The 17,745-nt window shown below is 37.4% G+C and overlaps 1 protein-coding gene across 1 annotated transcript; it reads right to left on the reverse strand.

Annotated features, from left to right (window-relative positions):
* Positions 1-1,566: 1,566 nt before the first annotated feature.
* Positions 1,567-8,182, reverse strand: LOC107803466 (uncharacterized). Its single transcript, XM_016627200.2, has 15 exons — positions 7,940-8,182; positions 6,949-7,076; positions 6,703-6,774; positions 6,517-6,630; positions 6,265-6,333; positions 6,134-6,190; positions 5,532-5,585; positions 5,392-5,454; positions 5,197-5,259; positions 4,737-4,901; positions 4,465-4,620; positions 3,066-3,146; positions 2,874-2,935; positions 2,611-2,736; positions 1,567-1,912 (listed from the first exon to the last, which is right to left on the reverse strand). Exons 1-14 carry the CDS (start codon positions 8,121-8,123, stop codon positions 2,652-2,654), a joined length of 1,353 nt encoding a protein of 450 aa, XP_016482686.2. The 5' UTR covers positions 8,124-8,182; the 3' UTR covers positions 1,567-1,912; positions 2,611-2,651.
* Between the last annotated feature and the right edge of the window lie 9,563 nt (positions 8,183-17,745).

Raw genomic sequence — 17,745 nt, forward strand, 5'->3', positions numbered from 1 at the left:
TGTTCAAAATAGTAGTATTTACAAAAAAATTCTACAGTAATAAATCCAACTAAATTAATAATTTCAATGTGATAATTTTTTTCAAAATTGTGAACAAAAATTAAATTAACACAAGAAATCCAACTAAATTAATAATTTCCCACCTTCGGATTTATAAAGAAGAATCACGCATATTAGACATAGAATGCCAACCCAAGCAAAAAGCGACAAATTCAAAAATAGCCAGATTTACAAGTGGTCATTTAAAAATAGCTACAGTTTCAAAAGTAATCGAAATTTAGTCACTTTTCATGTAAAGATAAATCTGAACGAAAACACAGTTCAAAATCCGGAAAATACTCCAGCATAATATATTTGAGTTCCACTATAATATACCGGTCCAGTATAATATACTGGAGTTAGGAGCACCGGTGCTCCAGTCTCCAGTATATTATATTGGAGCCGCAAAGTATACCGGTCCAACATAATATGCTGAAAGTTCATACACAGGTGCACCGAACTCCAGTATATTATACTGGACCGGTCTCTGTTGCAGCAAAATAGTGGCTATTTTTCAATGACTTGGCAAACGTTGACTATTTTTGAATGGCCAATCCGAAAACTGGCTAGACCGTGCTATTCTAACAAGCAAAAATAAAACACCTCTCTACAAATCATAATCTATGCTTCTCTTTCCAAGAACCCACTATATAATCATCTTAAAGATATATTTTTTTTTTTTTTGTGTGTGTGTGTGGGGGGGGGGGGGGGGGGGTGTTTAAAATCTCTTTTAGTTTAGGCATTTGCTGTTAGAAACTAGCAAGACTTTCCGCATTAATCTCTTCTATCACCCAAAAAAAGCCAAGACTAATTCGGATTGGATGGACCCATGTTTATCCTAGCACACGTCCACACCCCCTTTGTTGTAATAAAAATCATCTTTACAGTGATTGTTTATAGTACATGTAGAAATATAAGATTTTTTGTCAAATAATCAGCCTTGACACGAGCTAACGCGCAAGGGGAAAGATAAACATTATTATCGTAAGCAGAAAGTATTTCTTTAACAAGAAACACTAAATGTGAACCAAGAAAATAACTCTTTTTTTGTTTTCGCAAAAACATACAAAAATTAACAAATTCTTCTTGCGAATAATTCATGTTATTTTTACTTTCGCAAAGAAAAGTTCCAAAGGAATATTAGTCGAATGGCTTATGTCCTAGTTATCCAAATATACCTAAATTACCATTTCCTGAAGGATTATATATTTAATCTTACCACAAAAAGAAGAGCGAGCTGCTACCTCTTTCTCCTTTATTATTATTATTATTATTATTATTATTATTATTATTATTATTATTATTACTATTACTATTATTATTATTATTATTACTTTTTAAAATAATCCATCATTTTTTGACTTTTTAATTTAATTATTCTCATTTTAAAATAACTTTTAACTTCTGTCCTCAAAATAAATATTCAAAATGCTAGGTCGAGTAAAAGCATATTTCCAAAGATAAATGGATCACAAAAAATGTTAAATTTCCAATCTCCACAGGATTCAGAAGGGACAGAACATAATGGGAAAACAAAATGTACCCAATGTATTGCAGTGTCAATCAAAATACTGTGATCTCAATATTTGTTTTCACTGGCATAGGGAATAAATACAATCTCATTACAGAACAAAAAGAGAAAGGGAGATAATTCATCAGATTAAGCCTAATCCTTCAGATCACATGGATTTGGATTTCTACATCTTCAAACTGCAGAGTGCAGACTATTTGTGTGTAAGAATTTAATATTTGCTAAGGCCCAACCTTTCTAATTCGTTATCCAAAAATCTTCGAATATTGTGTTTAGCATCTCACAGTCCAGGATATCCGACCCCCTAGATATTGATGTGTGTGGGAGACTGAAACATGCGATCTGTCCAATAAACATGAAAGGAAAGAATTACAGACAAAATATTTCCATCAAGATATACAAGTAGAATATTAAAGCAGAATCGGTTGTTCCAGCTTTTCCATGACAAAGACATCATGGTGTGCCTCAAGGTACAGTCTGATGTAGTCATGCTTAATGTTTCACTGTTCTAAATAACCCCATCTATCTGCCTGCCCGCACCATCTGTGTATACTGTTCAATGCAGGAGGATCATAACTAAAACAACAACAACAAACCTAGTATAATCCCATAAGTGGGGTCCAGGGAGGGTAGTGTGTACGCAGACCTTACCTCTATCTGGAAGGTAGAGAGGTTGTTTCCGATTCCGATAGACCCTCGGCTCAAGGAAAGATGAAAATAAAGCAGTAGCACAAGCATTAACAACAAGATAATACAACTGATATGCAAAAGAAACACTCTCGATTACCTACTGGCCTTCTACCTTATTTCTCGACTACCAGTATGATCATAACTGAGACCAGAAAAAACATTCTAATCTGCTCAACATATGCATAAACATGCCTAACACTAAATATTCCACCATGTCTTCATTTTTTTCGTTCCCTTAATGTTGGTTTTGTGGAGGCATTATTGTTCTATTGGCTTGCTGATCGGGAGTAGGCTAGATAGCCCTAAAAATCCATTTAGTCATTATACAAAAGCAAACAACAAAGCTTTACCTTCAACTCAATTGGAATACATAGAGTTGTAGCATAGAACTTCATTTGTCAGGATGTGCTCTTTTAGCCCTACGACGTGTGTGGCTTTTATGATGGTGTCTATGAGAATGCTTCTTTGGCTTCTTACTGCAGAAATGCATAGGACAATCACCAAAAGTTCAATCACAGCAAAGTATCAACTAATTGGAAAAAATGTTAAAAGCTACTTTAAATTAAAATAAAGATTTTCATGGTTAGCCAAAGTCAAAGTCATGAAAACTAACCGCATAAAATCTGACGCCAAATTAAGAAGAAAGATCACAGGTAAGGCCAGCAAAGCTGCGGCCTGGAATAAATAGAAAAATGAAAATAAAAATTAAAATGTTAAGCCAAGACGTCAAAAGAACAAAACATAATCCACCCTTACTCAATATATTCTGTTGAAAGCGAAATTATTAACATATAGCACTGCATACCAGATACCAAGCCAACTCCTTTGTAGCATATGGCTTGGTGATGTCGTGATTCTTCAGCAAGTGATGTATGTTTTCTTGAGCCTTCATAACCAAAAGCAATAGTGATTCATGTAAGCCGATCGCGATCATCCTTTTAAGTCTAAAAATAACTATTTTCCAGCATCCCCAAAAAAACACAATCAACAAAAAATAAATGACATACTGAAGGTGGATTTTACCAACACATTATGGAAAAAAGTTATTATTTGATTTGAAAAAACAAAAAGCATGCCCTTGAATGCTCCTTTCCTTAATTGAAACTTGGGAGCCGGCTTAATATAAATATTAGCCAAGCTCCCATCATTCCCTTTCTTTCCATTTCCATTCTATTAATATTTGTTCGCGGACCACAATTTTGTTTGGGACTGAGGCATAGTTGTTAATTATTCTATTAATTTTTGTTAACCAATTAAGTTCACATGCGACGAACACTGGTGTAATATATGCTCTAAGTCAGAGACTCATATGAAGAAAAAGCAGATAAACACAAGAAGTAACCTTACATCTAAAGCCTGAATTGGTGGAAAAAGAAAACAAGGTCTTTAGATGATTGCATATTCATTAGAATACTAGTTATGATTCTGGTATCTTCCAGACATGGCCCAATGCAAAAGTCCTTCATTATAACCAACTTATCTCTATGAGACATTATTGTCAAAGCTTTATGGGGAAGATCACAGGTCTCTTCACCCCACCCCCCATGACCTAGTTTTTTTGACAAATAGAACCGCAGCATGAAGTTAGAGAACACGGGTGGATGTGTGTGGGTATATGATATGGATATGTATATGTCCTTACCAACAAATGTGATGTCTACTAAGCAAGAATATACCAGTTTCTCTAACTGAAACCAAAATGAGAAATCATGTTAAACAAGAAAAGGATGCCTCTAATATAGGTTCCATATTGAACTATACAACATAAAAGGTTCAACATTCTTGCCAAACTAGGTTTGACTTATAACGACCGACTCAGATTACGACAAACATTGGTTTTCATTCTAATATATTTTCTGTTACACCATTATTCTGCAAATTATTTCACTATGTTTGACCCAATTCCCAACATTTTTATTCTCTCCCTCCTTCCATCTTGACAATTAATTTGTCCAACAACTTCATCCTCTCACCTTCCTCCAGACAACATGAACTCCACAAGGAAAAATCATGATTTTCCTGTTCACAGTGTTGAGGTAATAATTACTGTAAGTTTGCATTAGTAAGCACTAATCAGACATTCGAGCAGGAACCATTCTAGATCTTAAGTGATTAGGAAAGCAAATCAAGGGTGGCACATCACAGCAAAGCAGCACCAACAGGATACTGAGGTAGGGAAAACGGAGGAGAGAGAGACATCATGCCTGGCGGTGATATAAACTGACGGTTTTCTTGACCTTCCTATAATGGCGATGCACTTTCTTCCCATAAGGTTGCAAGACAATCCTTGCGTTTTCAATATGAGGTTTCATCACCAGTGAAACTTGGTCAACATAAGGGCCTGTGAACTTCCTAGCTTCCTGCCAAATTAGTAGGTCGATATGAATAAATCAGGCAGAACATAATCCTTTTTTCTTTTGACAAGGAGGCAGACCATAATCATTGAAGTAAGATGGTAAAGACAAAACAAATATACCTCAACATAGGGCTGGATGACCTCCTGTGCTTTCACAATATGAGGTTCCACAAACGTCTTGGATGTATGATAAAGGTTAATTGTCTTAGTCTTAAGCTTCTGTAAATGAGGTCCGGCATCATGAGCAAATTCCACTGACCGCTCTTTCATAGCAGGGATCCATTTCTTCAAATGAAACAACAGAGTATCAGGGAATATAGCGAAGAAAAGCATAGTATACATGTTATTTCAACATTGGAAACAAACAACCAACAATACAGATTATCATCTCCCAAACCTATGTGAATATGTCATTAAGCATAGAGGATCGATGCAAAGAGCTAAGCAAATAGAGGCAAGACATTAAGAAGGCGGAGTCAAGGTGAATGCAGCCACAAAATAGATAACAGAACTAACGATGGACTATCAAAGCAGAAATGCTTCCTTTGGTGAAAAAGAGGAACTCAAAGGGAACACTCACTGTTCTAAATGAGTGAATATGAGGCTCCACCAACTTTACCACTTCAGATTTGGTTTCCAGGGCCTGAAGAAATCATTGTTAAAAAGATTGACATCTATAATGCGGAAGAGATAGATATCAAGAATACCATAAAGAACAACAGGTAATTGACCTAAATGAACTAATTAATTAGAAGCATTAGACGCAGAACAAGACCTTTTCTATCGTCAGATCCAAAGCTGGTCTTCCTTGCTCATTCCAGTAAGTCGTAACAATTGACTGCACAATCAGGATAAGTCAAGGAAAAAGGATAAAAAGAGAGACTCCCGTATACTACGCAAAAAATAATTAATCACCTGCAAGTGTACAAGATGAACAGCAAGCCAAGGTGGAAGCCATCCTTCATTAACCTGGTCGCACAACAATAGTACACCAAATCAAATTCCAAATAGTAGAGGATATGTGATACAGTGAATAATTCATTGTTTTTCCACTGTGTCATCACACTGTAGTTTTATTAAGTTCCCATCAACTTTTGCTTGTTGTAAAATATCGAATCCCATCCTAATTGACCCAATAGGAAATAGTATCACCAGAAACGAAAAAGAACAAAGAAAAAGAAAGAGGAAATACAGAGAAGGAAAAGAAGTAAGAGTAAAGAAGCGGAAAGCACTAAAATATGATACTCAAGGTAGATTTTGATAATTAATGTCGTCACCCAAATTTTAAGTGGAAGGTTGTGCCGACCAGGGAATTAGGAACTTCCGAAAGAAAATGGAACAAGAAAAGAGAGAATAAGAACATCATTGCAGAAGAAACACATCATTAGGGATCAATATCCCTAGATATAAGTTTCACTTCAAGTTAAGAAATCGATGAAGATATTAATAACAATAACAGCCAAACACAAGTACAAGTCAAAAAAAGAAACGGATAATTTCCAAAGTACTGGTTCTACCTCCTCAAGCTTCTTCGAAACAGAAGAAGCCTCCAATTTGACCTTCATCATTTCTTCCTGAAGTCACCTTAGTATTAGTACTCTCAGCTAATAAATATTTCGTATCCTCTAAGAAATTAAGTAATGAGAACCTCTGCCACTTGAAGAGCGCGTTTGGTTTTACGGATTCTAGCATTCTGCTCCTCATTTATCCTTTGTAGCTAAAACCAGATATGAACAAAATAAAAAGTGATGTCAATTCCTCGGGAAGTGACTGCATAAAAGGATGATATTTGAAAAGCTCTCCAAACACTACTTAATCAACGTAAGCATCAACCGAACAAAGAAACTAGAATGATGAAATCCCTTGATCCTTAATATGCATTCACGAAAACAGTGCATACCCTTTCAAGTTTAAGATTCAGTTCCTGTATTTTCTCCTCTGCTACATTTGTACTGGTCTCCAGCGTATCTTTCTTCTTGTTTTGTGCTTCTATATCCCTTCTAAGAACATCTATCTGCACATCAGCAGAATATTAAGGAATGCAGCACAATATTAGTACAAAGAAACCAGCCTAACCATAACTAACCTGGCGCTCAAGTTCAGTGGCGCGCACATTAGCCTTAGCAACCAGCTCGTTTGCATTCAAAGATCCTTTTTCCTAGCAAAGATGTGTATATATCAAGTTAATGAGGATGCTGCACATCATTACTTGAATTGCAAAATCAAAATCTAGAGCACAGAAAAATTCCTGCTAGTTATCACTGTCTGAATTCTTTATCTTAGTCAGATACTAAAAATGACCACTCTCATTTCAAAAGTTATGTCACCAAACCTGAAGAAACTGAAGTTCACTTTGCAGAGAAGCCAATTTGGCTAATTTCAAGTCAATCGTCTTTTCCAGCTCCTTGATTCTCTCATCCTTCCTTCTCAGTTCAGCAGTGCTCTCGTCAATGCGGGACTCTTTCATCCAAAGAAAATGAAACCAAATTGAGCTGTTAATTAGAAGTGAACTATAAAGACAAGGAAGAAAAACAGATAAGGAGAAGGAATTTTTAATTTTCCACAATACCCAGAATATTCGTTGTTACACCTACATTAGGTCAGTATTCGCCAGGAGTTTTCTAGCTTGTTTAAAGATTTCTCAATAGGAACAGGTATAAGATTTAAACAAACTCTACTATAAGAGAACTCCTAATTTGCTTCCACAGACAAATTATTGAGTATTGAAATGAACGGGTCAAATAAGGTGAAATTGATTGAAATCACTCAATAACCTTCCAACTAGCAAAATAGCTTTCTACAAAAAGACAGACGGTTAGCTTAGTGTAAAACAAGAGGTACACCAAAAGTCTAAACCCCATATAACTGGAAATGTTCCAAACAGTGACAAATAATTCTACAGTTCTTCAGCTTTCAAAGAGAAAATGAAATGCAAAGATCATAATACAAAATTTCCTAATTTTCTCTCTTAACCTTTAATCAAAACCCAAGAATTTACTCAAAATAATCCATAGAAAGAGGGGCAGAGCTAAAGGGAGGCAAGGGGTTCAATTGAATCACTTTCGCCAAAAATTTGTACTGTGCAAATAGGGAAAAATCATTTTTTTTGGTCATATATAAACTGTTGAATTACTTAGCATAAGAGAAATATGCTACATTTATAAGTAAATTGATAGTCAAACTTTCATAAGTTCAATTTTCAGGAATTCAACTTGATAGAACCAATTTATGACAGACGAGCAGTAAAATAAAAAAGAAACACAGTTCAATTGTTGAGTAAACGAAATATAACAGCATGTACAAAAATTGAGTATAGAAAAAACCTAAAAGGGAAATCTTGGAGTTGAGTTGGTCAAGTTGGAGTCTGATAGATGAATCTGAATCTGAAGCGACGTCGCTTTCTTCAACAATAATGGGTTCTGGATCAGCAGCAACTCCATTTGATGAAATTGTTAAGAAAATGTGAAGAAAGAGGAAGGAGAAAAATAGCAGTTTCAAAAACGCCATTTTTAGCAAAGTGAGACTTCTCTCTGACTTTTTCTGAGTGAAAATGCTGAGACAGTTTCTGTACTCTTGGGTTTTTTGATCTTCACGTTGGACTAGCCTAAGTTTACTATTTTACCCCTGTCTTCAATTTTTGCCACCTAAAGGAATTTCAGAAATTTTGTTTTAGGAGAAATTGCACTATTAGCCTTCAAATACTGATATTGTCTAATTTTGGTCCTTATGATATACAGTTAAGCACGTTTAACCTTTAATTAATTAAAATATGGAGTTTTGATCTCTCTATTCGTGAATCTTTCACAAAAGTCACTGAATTATATACCATTGTAGACATATAAAATTTATTGGGTATAATCCATACAAAATTTGGATTAAATTTAATTGGGTTAAATAATTAATATGGGCTTTACAAGTTAAATTAGTTTATTTTATTATTTTCGAGCCCAAGGTTCTCTTCATCTTAAGGCCCAGACTCGTACCATGTGTCAAGTGACATGGCATGTCCAGTCAAATCCAAAGCCAACAAGATGATGCCACGTGTTAAATGATGTGGCAGTCCAAGTCAAAAAGTAAGAACCAACCACAGGTCGCCAAATGACAAAAATGACATGGGCCAATCAGAATCAAGCAAGAGAGTTCATATGTAGCTAGACTATTCATCCCCTACAACTATAAATAGAGGGGTTACATAACTCTCAGAGGACAGTGAGCACGTGATTTTTGCCCTATATAAATTACTCCCATAAATTCAAAGCAAGAATGAATTTTTCCAATCATTTGCAAATTCGTAAATTTTTGTAGTTTTTTGTTTGCATTTGTCCGCGCATGTTTAATTTTATTAAATCATTGAAAAACACAAAAATACCATGCATTTGCATTTAGGATTTATTTTCACATTTTAAGATTAATTATTAAATTAAGTGCTTTATTAAAAAATAAAAATCACAAAATTGGTTTACTTTTGCATTTCTAGCCTTTTAATTATAAATCAATAATTTCTCCTTTTATTTAGAAGCAATTAATTCTTGTAAATATTATGTTAGGTTTTTAGCTTAATTTAGTAAATTAATTATTTTTAGGAGTTTTTAATTTAAGTTTTAATTAATTAAAAGAGAAAAGAAAAACAAATAAAAAAAAAGAAAAAAAAAGAAAGGAAAAGGAATGTGTTCTTTAAAAAAAACCATTTGGGCTAATACCCACAAGAAATAACCCCAAGCCCAACCCCCTTTCTTCTCATTAACCCGCCCCAACCCACCAAACCAACGCCCGAACCCGACCCGTCCCAGTTATAACGCGAATTACCCAGAAAACCTAAATCAAAAGACCCAAAAACGCAGCCACTGTTCTTATTCTCAAACACAACCAAATCAGACCCTGAATCGCCAAAAATTCAGGCGAGTGAGCCTCAATCTCACAACCATGCATTCCCTTCCTCTCTCCCCTTGCCATTTCTAACCGTTTCTGACAAATTCCTTTTCCTCTCACACAGCTTCTTTGATTTATCTCAGATTTTTCACATTTTGGATGAAAATAAGGAAAAATGGGGAGCGTTAGATTGGAGTTGAACTAATCTACTCCCTCCATTTGTCCCTCTTTCATCAAAAACTAGGTGAGAAATCTGTTTTGGGGGAGATTTCTTAGGGAGAAAGGGAGAAGGTTCAAGAAGGCTTGAAAGCCTATATAAGAGGAGCATTATTTTCAGAGAGGGGGAATTTTTTGGGAGAGGTTTGTTGAAGATAAATTGAAGAAAGGTAGTTTGCTTGATTTTTTTTGATTTTCTTTTTATCTCAGATTCATACATATACACATAAAAAAAAATGTTGAGTGTTCTTTCGAGTTTTTGGTTTTGATTACTGTTCGAAAGGTCGAAAATATATAGATCTTCAGCTTTTTTTCGTCTTGGTTTTCTGTTTAAGAATGGAATTTGATTGAGGTTTGGGGAGTTCGTCGTTCGTCTCTCAAGTCCGTTGGTTCGAGTTCCTTTGACGATTTGTTGCTTGTTTTGCTTCAAGTCTTTCTTTGCCGTTGGAGTCGTGTACTTGTCGATTTTTGCATAGTGAACGAATTGACTTTAATAGGTTCATTCCTTTTCCTTAACTTAAATTAGATTAATATGAGTCAAGATTTAGAAAGAGTCATTTAAATATTATATGAATAAATAATGATTTCTGGGTTTGTATTTAACTTCATCTTGAATTAGTTTACTTTGTGTCATTTGTGTTTTATCCGAATTTTGTTTCCGAGCAAAGTTTCCGTCCAAGTGGGGTTCTAATTTTGTTTCTTGGCTTGAATGTTCCTTCATGTTTCTCTCTTTAATGTGAGGATGGAACTTCATTGTAGTGTTTCTTCCTAGTAAGTGGTTGAAATGATCTGCATGTGAGATTCATATTATAGCCTCTTAGCTTCAGTTTTTAACGATTTTAAGATTTCTGAGGGACATTTAGACAATTGAAGCAGTTCAGGTCATGATGAGTTTTCTTTGTTTAAATATCTCATTATGTGATTTGATTTGCTTGACTCATACCAATTTTGTTAACAACTAAAGAAGTAGAGATTTTCTCCATTTTTATTGTTTGCTGGGTTAAGTGATTACAAAGAACCATTTGAAAATAATTAAACACTTTCCGGTTCTTGGCAGTGCTAGTGGCTTGGTGATATTGAGTTTAAAATATTGTGATTCCTTCGAATGGAGCCCATTTGATTAGGAACCCGCAGGGGCAAAATCGAATATCATGATGTATCTTTAAAATTCCTAATTGAAATTTATGAGAAGAAAGTTTTATAAGTCAAATTTTATGTCTTCCTTTCAAATTTCTTTTGACCAGTTATCCCATAGCCTCAAAACAAGAATCTGTTGGATGTAGCATTTCAGGATACTACGCAACCTGGATATATTCTTGTATTATATGAGACTTGATTGCTATGTCAATTTTGTCAGAAATTAACAAAGCTAATAGATACGGGAGTAGGGGGCTGGTGCACGCTAGTTCAGAATCATTAAATTGTCGGGTTTTGTTTGTTGGGCCGTTGTGTAATTTGAGGTAGGGAAGGAGTCATTTATCCGTTGACTTTAATCCGCTAGCCCAATAAATTTAATATTTACATATAAACTTGTACATGCTTCCATAATGGGTAATTGCCTCATGACTTCAAAACCCAATATCGTTTGGTAATTAATATGCATAGAAAACTTTAGATGCGTTTTAAAATATAATTGTGATTGTGTACACGTTCGCGTGATATAGTTACGATTTTAAAACCAATTCGGAGTATGCGTTCGCGCAACTTCGAACAAACTTTCTTAATACTAAAATTGTTTCGATAGGCCATTAATTAAATTTAGTTCATATAGTTCGAGGTATGCCGCCCACCTTTTAATCATACATGGCCCTCGTATTAATTTCCTAAGTTAGATATAAAATGACAAATGCTCGTAGTTGCTTTAGGGCCGTTTAACTATCATGATTGCGTACACGTTCGCGTGACATGATTACAATTTTAAAAACCAAACCGGAGTATGCGTTCGCGCAATTTTGGCCAAACTTTTCTTAATAATAATCAAGCGTTATTAATTGTGGACATGTCCGCGTGACATGATTTTTGACGCGCCAAACAAATGGGTACACGTATGCATCAAGATAACTTCTTAATTAAAAAAGGCAAATACACATAGGTTCTAAAATGAGTAATTAAACAATTTAATAAGCCAATTATGATCAAAGCGACCGTGCTAGAACCTCGGAACTCGGGAATGCCTAACACCTTCTCTCGGGTTAACAGGATTCCTTACCCGGATTTTTGTGTTTGCAGACCGTAAATAAGAGTCAAATTTCCTCGATTCGGGATTTTAAACCGGTGACTTGGGATACCATAATTATCCCAAGTGGCGACTCTAAATTTTAAATAAATAATCCCATTTCGATTGTCACGTAAATTGGAAAAAACTCCCTTTACCCCCTCTCGGGGGTAGAAAAAGGAGGTGTGACAGCTCTGACGGCTCTGCTGGGGAACAGAACCCAGAATCTCTGGTTCAGGGTTCAAGAATTCGAGTTTGTTTTTATGATTTTTACTTAGCTTTATTTATTGTTAATACTACTGTATTCTGTGAACCTTTTTGTGCTAAATGTTATCTGTTTACCGCTTTAATATTATTTTAATTGTATATAACTGTCTTCTTACGCCATCCCTCTGAGTCTTCTGGAAATGGTGCATATGTTCGCGTAGCCCGCTTTTTTTGTAGAAATTATTCTAAATAGAACGAGGCTGGGGAAGCGACAAGGCCGGGTAGACTTCAATGCCCCCGATACGTCGCCCCCTCTTCGGCCCCAGTTGTCCGCTCGGGTACCCCAAGTCTAGACCAAAATCCCAGGATTCAAACCTAGAAAAACACAGCTTCATGCCGAATCCCTAATAGGAACGTTTGTTTGCATCATGTGCATTTGACTTAGGGGACTCAACACATGGGTTGGGTCCGTCTAGGGCAGGTGTGCCCCAAAATAACAGACCATCCTGATGCATTCTATGTGCTATGTGAACATTTATTTGTTTTGGCTTGCATGCTGACCGGCTAGGGAAAATAAAATAAAAGGAAAACCAAGAGTGATGTAGGGAAGGAAATAAAGCCTGGTTCTAAAGAAAAACCCCGGTATCTGAAAACATCCCGAAACTCTGCCAAAATCTTTCAAAAAAAGAGTTATTTCAAAAGAGTCAAACACTGTGTCCTTTTCAAATGTGTCAAAGCTGACCGAACTACGAAGATCTAATTCTCACCGGATGTGAGATACGTATGCAACCTACATAAAGTTCGGCCTTATTTTTGAAAATAAAAAATAAAAAAGAGAGTTAGTGGTCAAGTGAATGTAGTTTGGAGTTTTGGTCAAAATAAGTCGATCCAGCTTCGGCAATGTTTTAAACCGTTTTTGCTGAGATAGCCTTAGAGTATTTCCAGTTGTTGAAAGGCTATTTTCGTAGAAAGAACGGACAAGCTTGTGAAGTGTCATAAAATAGTCCTCCCCGGCCTCAAAATTCATATGGAATTGGGAAGGGGCCACGTTTGTAAAAACAGTCATTTGGCTAAAATTGGCATATATGGGGAGGAATCATGGTCCTTGATTTTTTTTTCGCGTAAAAAACAAATTTTTTTGGAAACCTGTTTTACAAAAAAAAAAGTCCACTAGAGTCAACCCTAACCTTAACCCTCTGTAGGTACAAATGAATACTATCTAGGAATCATCGCAATCTATCATAGAACGAGATCGGTTGCAGCTTCGCAGGTAGTGGGATAATTTAGATGAAGATGGCCGAGGTTGGGTGAAAGAACAGTTGGGCTCTCTAATAGACATCATGCACATCAAACCTCGGGAGGATTTAATCAAAGCCTTGGTAGCCTTTTGGGATCCCGTCCACAATGTGTTCCGTTTCTCGGATTTTGTGCTCACCCACACTTTAGAAGAAATAGCTGGGTATATTGATTTTAGCCAAGAGTTAAGAAAGCAGCAACTCATATTCCCCAGGACTCCGACGGTGCACAAGTTCTTCGATCTTCTGAATATCAGCAAACAAATGAACAAGGCCCACATGAGCAAAGGGTGTTGTTCTTTCTACTTCCTGTATTACAGGTTCGAGCACTCAGCCGGGTTTGAAACACATGAAAAGGGGTTGAGTAATAGACAAGACAAGAGCATATGGCAAATTCATCGTCGATTTGCTTTCATCGTGGCATTTCTATGGGTCATGGTCTTTCCGAATGCGGAGGGCACTATAGATGTTCGTATGGCCAAAATCACATAGTTCCTTGTCGACAAAAAAGATCACACACTTGTCCTATTAGTGCTGGCGGACATTTACCGGGCATTAACCTTGTGCAAATCTGGGGCTTAATTTTTCGAAGGTTGTCAGGTTCTTCTTCAAATGTGGATGATCGAACACCTTCGCCGTCATCCTAAGTTCATGAGATATGCTTTGGACGGGAACAATTTCATCAAAAAGCATGAGAAAAGGGTGGAAGACTACAAAGCGCTAGAAGGGTTTGAAGTTTGGGTTTCCTATTTGAGAAAATTGAGAGCAAATCAAATTGAATGGACCATAGGATGGCTTCCAGTAATAGAAGTCATATACATGACCGCTTTAAAGGGCTACTTGATGACGATGGGAGTGAGAAGTATACAACCATATGCACCACAAAGAGTTCTGAGACAACTGGGAAGATATCATGTGATACCTGAAGAGGCAGATCTAAGCACCCAAGTCATCGAATTACACCCAGAAGCAACACTACCCGAGGCTTTAGTTCAAAGGGACTGGAATGGCTGTCAGTATCTAAAAAATAACACCCAGGTACCAGATCCGTCTAAGGGCGAAGTTGATCCCAATTATGCTGCTTCGTTTGAACGAACTTTTTATGTGAACAATGAGCCAGAGCTCGAGCCCGAACTCGAGAGGCCCGCCAAAAGGCCTCATATTCAAGCCTTCGATGACAAAATGCAGGAAAGATTAGCTTGGGGGGAAAAGGAAAAGAAATACCAAGCTAGCATTCATGCTTTGCGAGAAGAGTTGAGAAATGTCACCTTCAACAATGATCTACAGGTGTAAGAGGCCGAGGGTGAAAATAAAAAGTTAGCCAAAGTAAATGAGGCCCTTCGAGCCCAGATTCGGGAAATGAAAATAGCAGCTGAAATCCCGCCAGAAGTGCAAGAGATGAAAAACTTATAAAGAACCTTAGGCAGAAGGTGAGTGAGTATGGTTTCGATTTGAACAAGGTAGAGGGAGAATTAGCAAAGGCTAGAACAAAGTTGGCTAAAAATGTGGAGGAACGAGAGCGCTTGGTTAAACAGTTAAAAGAGAAATATGACAATGAGGTTGTGGGGTTGAAGAAAAGGGTCACCATCTTTGAAAACAAAATGATCAAGCAGGCAAAAGACTTTAAGGCAGAAAGGGAACACTATTACGCAGCGGTGGCACAGTTAAAAAGAGATTTGCAACAACTTCAAGAACGGAATCATATAGCTGAACAAACATTGGAAGCTAGGGCCCAACAGATTGGGCATTTGTTGCAAGAAAAGGGCGTCATAAGAGAAAGGGTCAGAAGGATCGCCGACTACATCACAATGAAATGCAGTAAGTGTGAGGACATGACTAGATCTATGTTCTTTGCCACCGAAATGACCTTTGTCCGCCAGATAATGGAAGGTCTCTACCATCTCTAAGGGGATTTAGCGTGTAGGCCCGCGGCGAGACCGAATAATGTCCCGCAGGCCCCAGGAGCATTTGAGGCATTGCTGTATTCATGATTTTTACTTGAGTCTGTATTTTCTTTCCATTAGATTCTGTTAGTTTGTTTTCGAGTCTATATTTTCATCTTGATGTTGTAGTCTGTTAGTTTCCTTTTTGAGTCTGTTAGTTTTTTAAGTCGTTGTAATCAAAGCATTTTCTTTTTATGAAAAACTTGAAAAATCCCAAAATGTTTTATTATTTATTTTTACACTTATCCTCCAGAACTACGCAAAGATCTGATTCATGCGGGGTCATGATACGTAGACAATCTCCATAGGATTCGATCATAACCAAAAGAAATAAAAGAAAGGAAAAGAGAGAAAGAAAAAAAAGATAGGAAAAAACAAGAGAGAAAAAAAAGAAGAGAGAGAGAAAATAAGAAACCGTGAGAAGGAAACAATGGCAAAACAAGAAATGAGAGAATAAAAAACAAAGGGAAATCAAGCAAAGAAAGGCAAGAATGAAAAGAAAAAAAGAAGATAAAAATAGAGGTTGCAAACGGAAATAAGGAAAAGCCGGGATGACACTAGCAACCGATCAGATGCATAATAGAAATGGTTAACTGCTTAGGTGCATTCATTCCCCAATGTGCGGTTTCCTATCTGTTAAGCTCTAATCACTAACAAGTTTGTTGTCGACAATCAAGTACAGAAAGGTGGTTAGTTTGTTTGGCATTCTGGCAACTCACCCATACAACACCCAGTCCAAAAACAAGTTGATCATGGCTAACCAGGAACTTGATGCGAGTGTTATCGATCCTTCGAGGGAGCGGGAAGAGTTGGATGTCAATTTGAAAGAAGAGGTGTATAAGTTGAAACAACAGATGGCCGAGATGTATCAAGCATGGGTAAAAGGGCACCCACCACCACTTTATCCCGCCAACCCTACCTTCGTCCCTCCATTGGCTCAGTTTCAGGAACCTCCTACTACCGACTCATCCCCGGGCTTTCCCATTTACCACCACTACCAAAGCACCACCTCCCAAACATCACAAGCCCCACCACCCAAACCAGTTCCATACCCTCCTCCACCAGCCACTCCTATTTTCGTGGCACCCTCACCCGCTGCACTACACCGATCCTCTAGTGAGCCTCTATTCCAGACTCACGATAACTAATATTACCCCCCAGATCCCACTTTCAAAGCCCCAGAGCCCTATTCTTACACTCCTCATTTTGACCTCCCTATGGAAATCGAGAAGCCACCTAAAACCCCCGAACAGGAGGAGATGTTTAGGAAAGTTAAGAGCTTGGAATAGTCATTCAGGAATATGCAGGGGTTGAGAGGTCAGGTAAGCGTGGCTTACAAAGATCTATGTTTATTTCCAGATGTTCAATTGTCGGTGGGATTTAAGATGCCCAAGTTTGATTCGTATGATGGGCACGATGATCCAGTGGCACATTTGAGAGGTTTTTGTAGCAAAATGAGGGGAGCTAGCGGGAAAGATGAGTTACTAATGGCATATTTCAGTCAAAGTCTGAGTGGTTCGGCACTAGAGTGGTACACTCGGCAAGATCACAGCAGGTGGTACACATGGGATGATCTAGCCCAAGCATTTGCTTGTCACTTCTAGTACAATCTCGAGATTATTCCGGATCGTCTATCCTTGACAAAGATTGAGAAAAAGCACAATGAGAGTTTCAGGGAGTATGGTTTTCGGTGGAGAGAACAAGTAGCAAGGTTGACCCTCCAATGAAAGAAAGTGAAATAGTGGACTATTTTCTGCAGGCCTTAGAACCTACTTATTACGATCATCTGGTATCAGCTATAGGCAAGTCCTTCAATGAAGTGGTAAAGATGGGAGGTATGGTAGAAGAAAGGCTCAAGTCAAACAAAATCATGAGTTATTCGGCTATTAAGGCAACCACCCAGGCCATTCAAAGTGGAACTGGGGGAGTAATTGGAAAGAAGAAGAAAGAGGATGTAGCAACGATTAATTCAGGAGCTTGGTTCGGATCCAGGGGCTCACCTCACTACTATAATCAACTTCGGCCCCACCACCAAACCTACTCCCACACCCCGTATAATCCATCCCAACACTACTACCCACCACCAGACCCTCATTTTTCTGTCCACCATGCCTAACCATACAGCCAACCTCCGACCCACACATAATGGCGTGCGCCAGTCCCACAAAATACATACCTAGCTCCACAAAATGCCTATCCACCCCCAAGAGCCTACCGAAACCCTCTTAGACCAGATTTGCGGTCCAATCAAGCATTTAAGAACGAGAGGTTGCAAAAGAAGAAAACCTTCACTCCATTGGGAGAGTCCTATACTAGTTTGTTCAATAGGCTGAGACAATTGGACATGCTGAGGCCGATTGAGTCAAAATTGCCAAATCCTCCCC

Source organism: Nicotiana tabacum, chromosome 18, assembly GCF_000715075.1.
Source record: "Nicotiana tabacum cultivar K326 chromosome 18, ASM71507v2, whole genome shotgun sequence".
Taxonomy (NCBI): domain Eukaryota; kingdom Viridiplantae; phylum Streptophyta; class Magnoliopsida; order Solanales; family Solanaceae; genus Nicotiana; species Nicotiana tabacum.

What these genes read in the sequence shown, in the direction of transcription:
- LOC107803466 (XM_016627200.2), bottom strand. Translation starts at nt 8,123, where the DNA reads ATGGCGTTTTTGAAACTGCTATTTTTCTCCTTCCTCTTTCTTCACATT. An exon ending in TTTCGAAGAAGCTTGAGGAG is followed by an intron (nt 5,586 to 6,133) that starts GTAGAACCAGTA and finishes TTGTGCGACCAG; the next exon opens with GTTAATGAAGGATGGCTTCC. An exon ending in TTGGCGTCAGATTTTATGCG is followed by an intron (nt 2,737 to 2,873) that starts GTTAGTTTTCAT and finishes GCATTTCTGCAG; the next exon opens with TAAGAAGCCAAAGAAGCATT.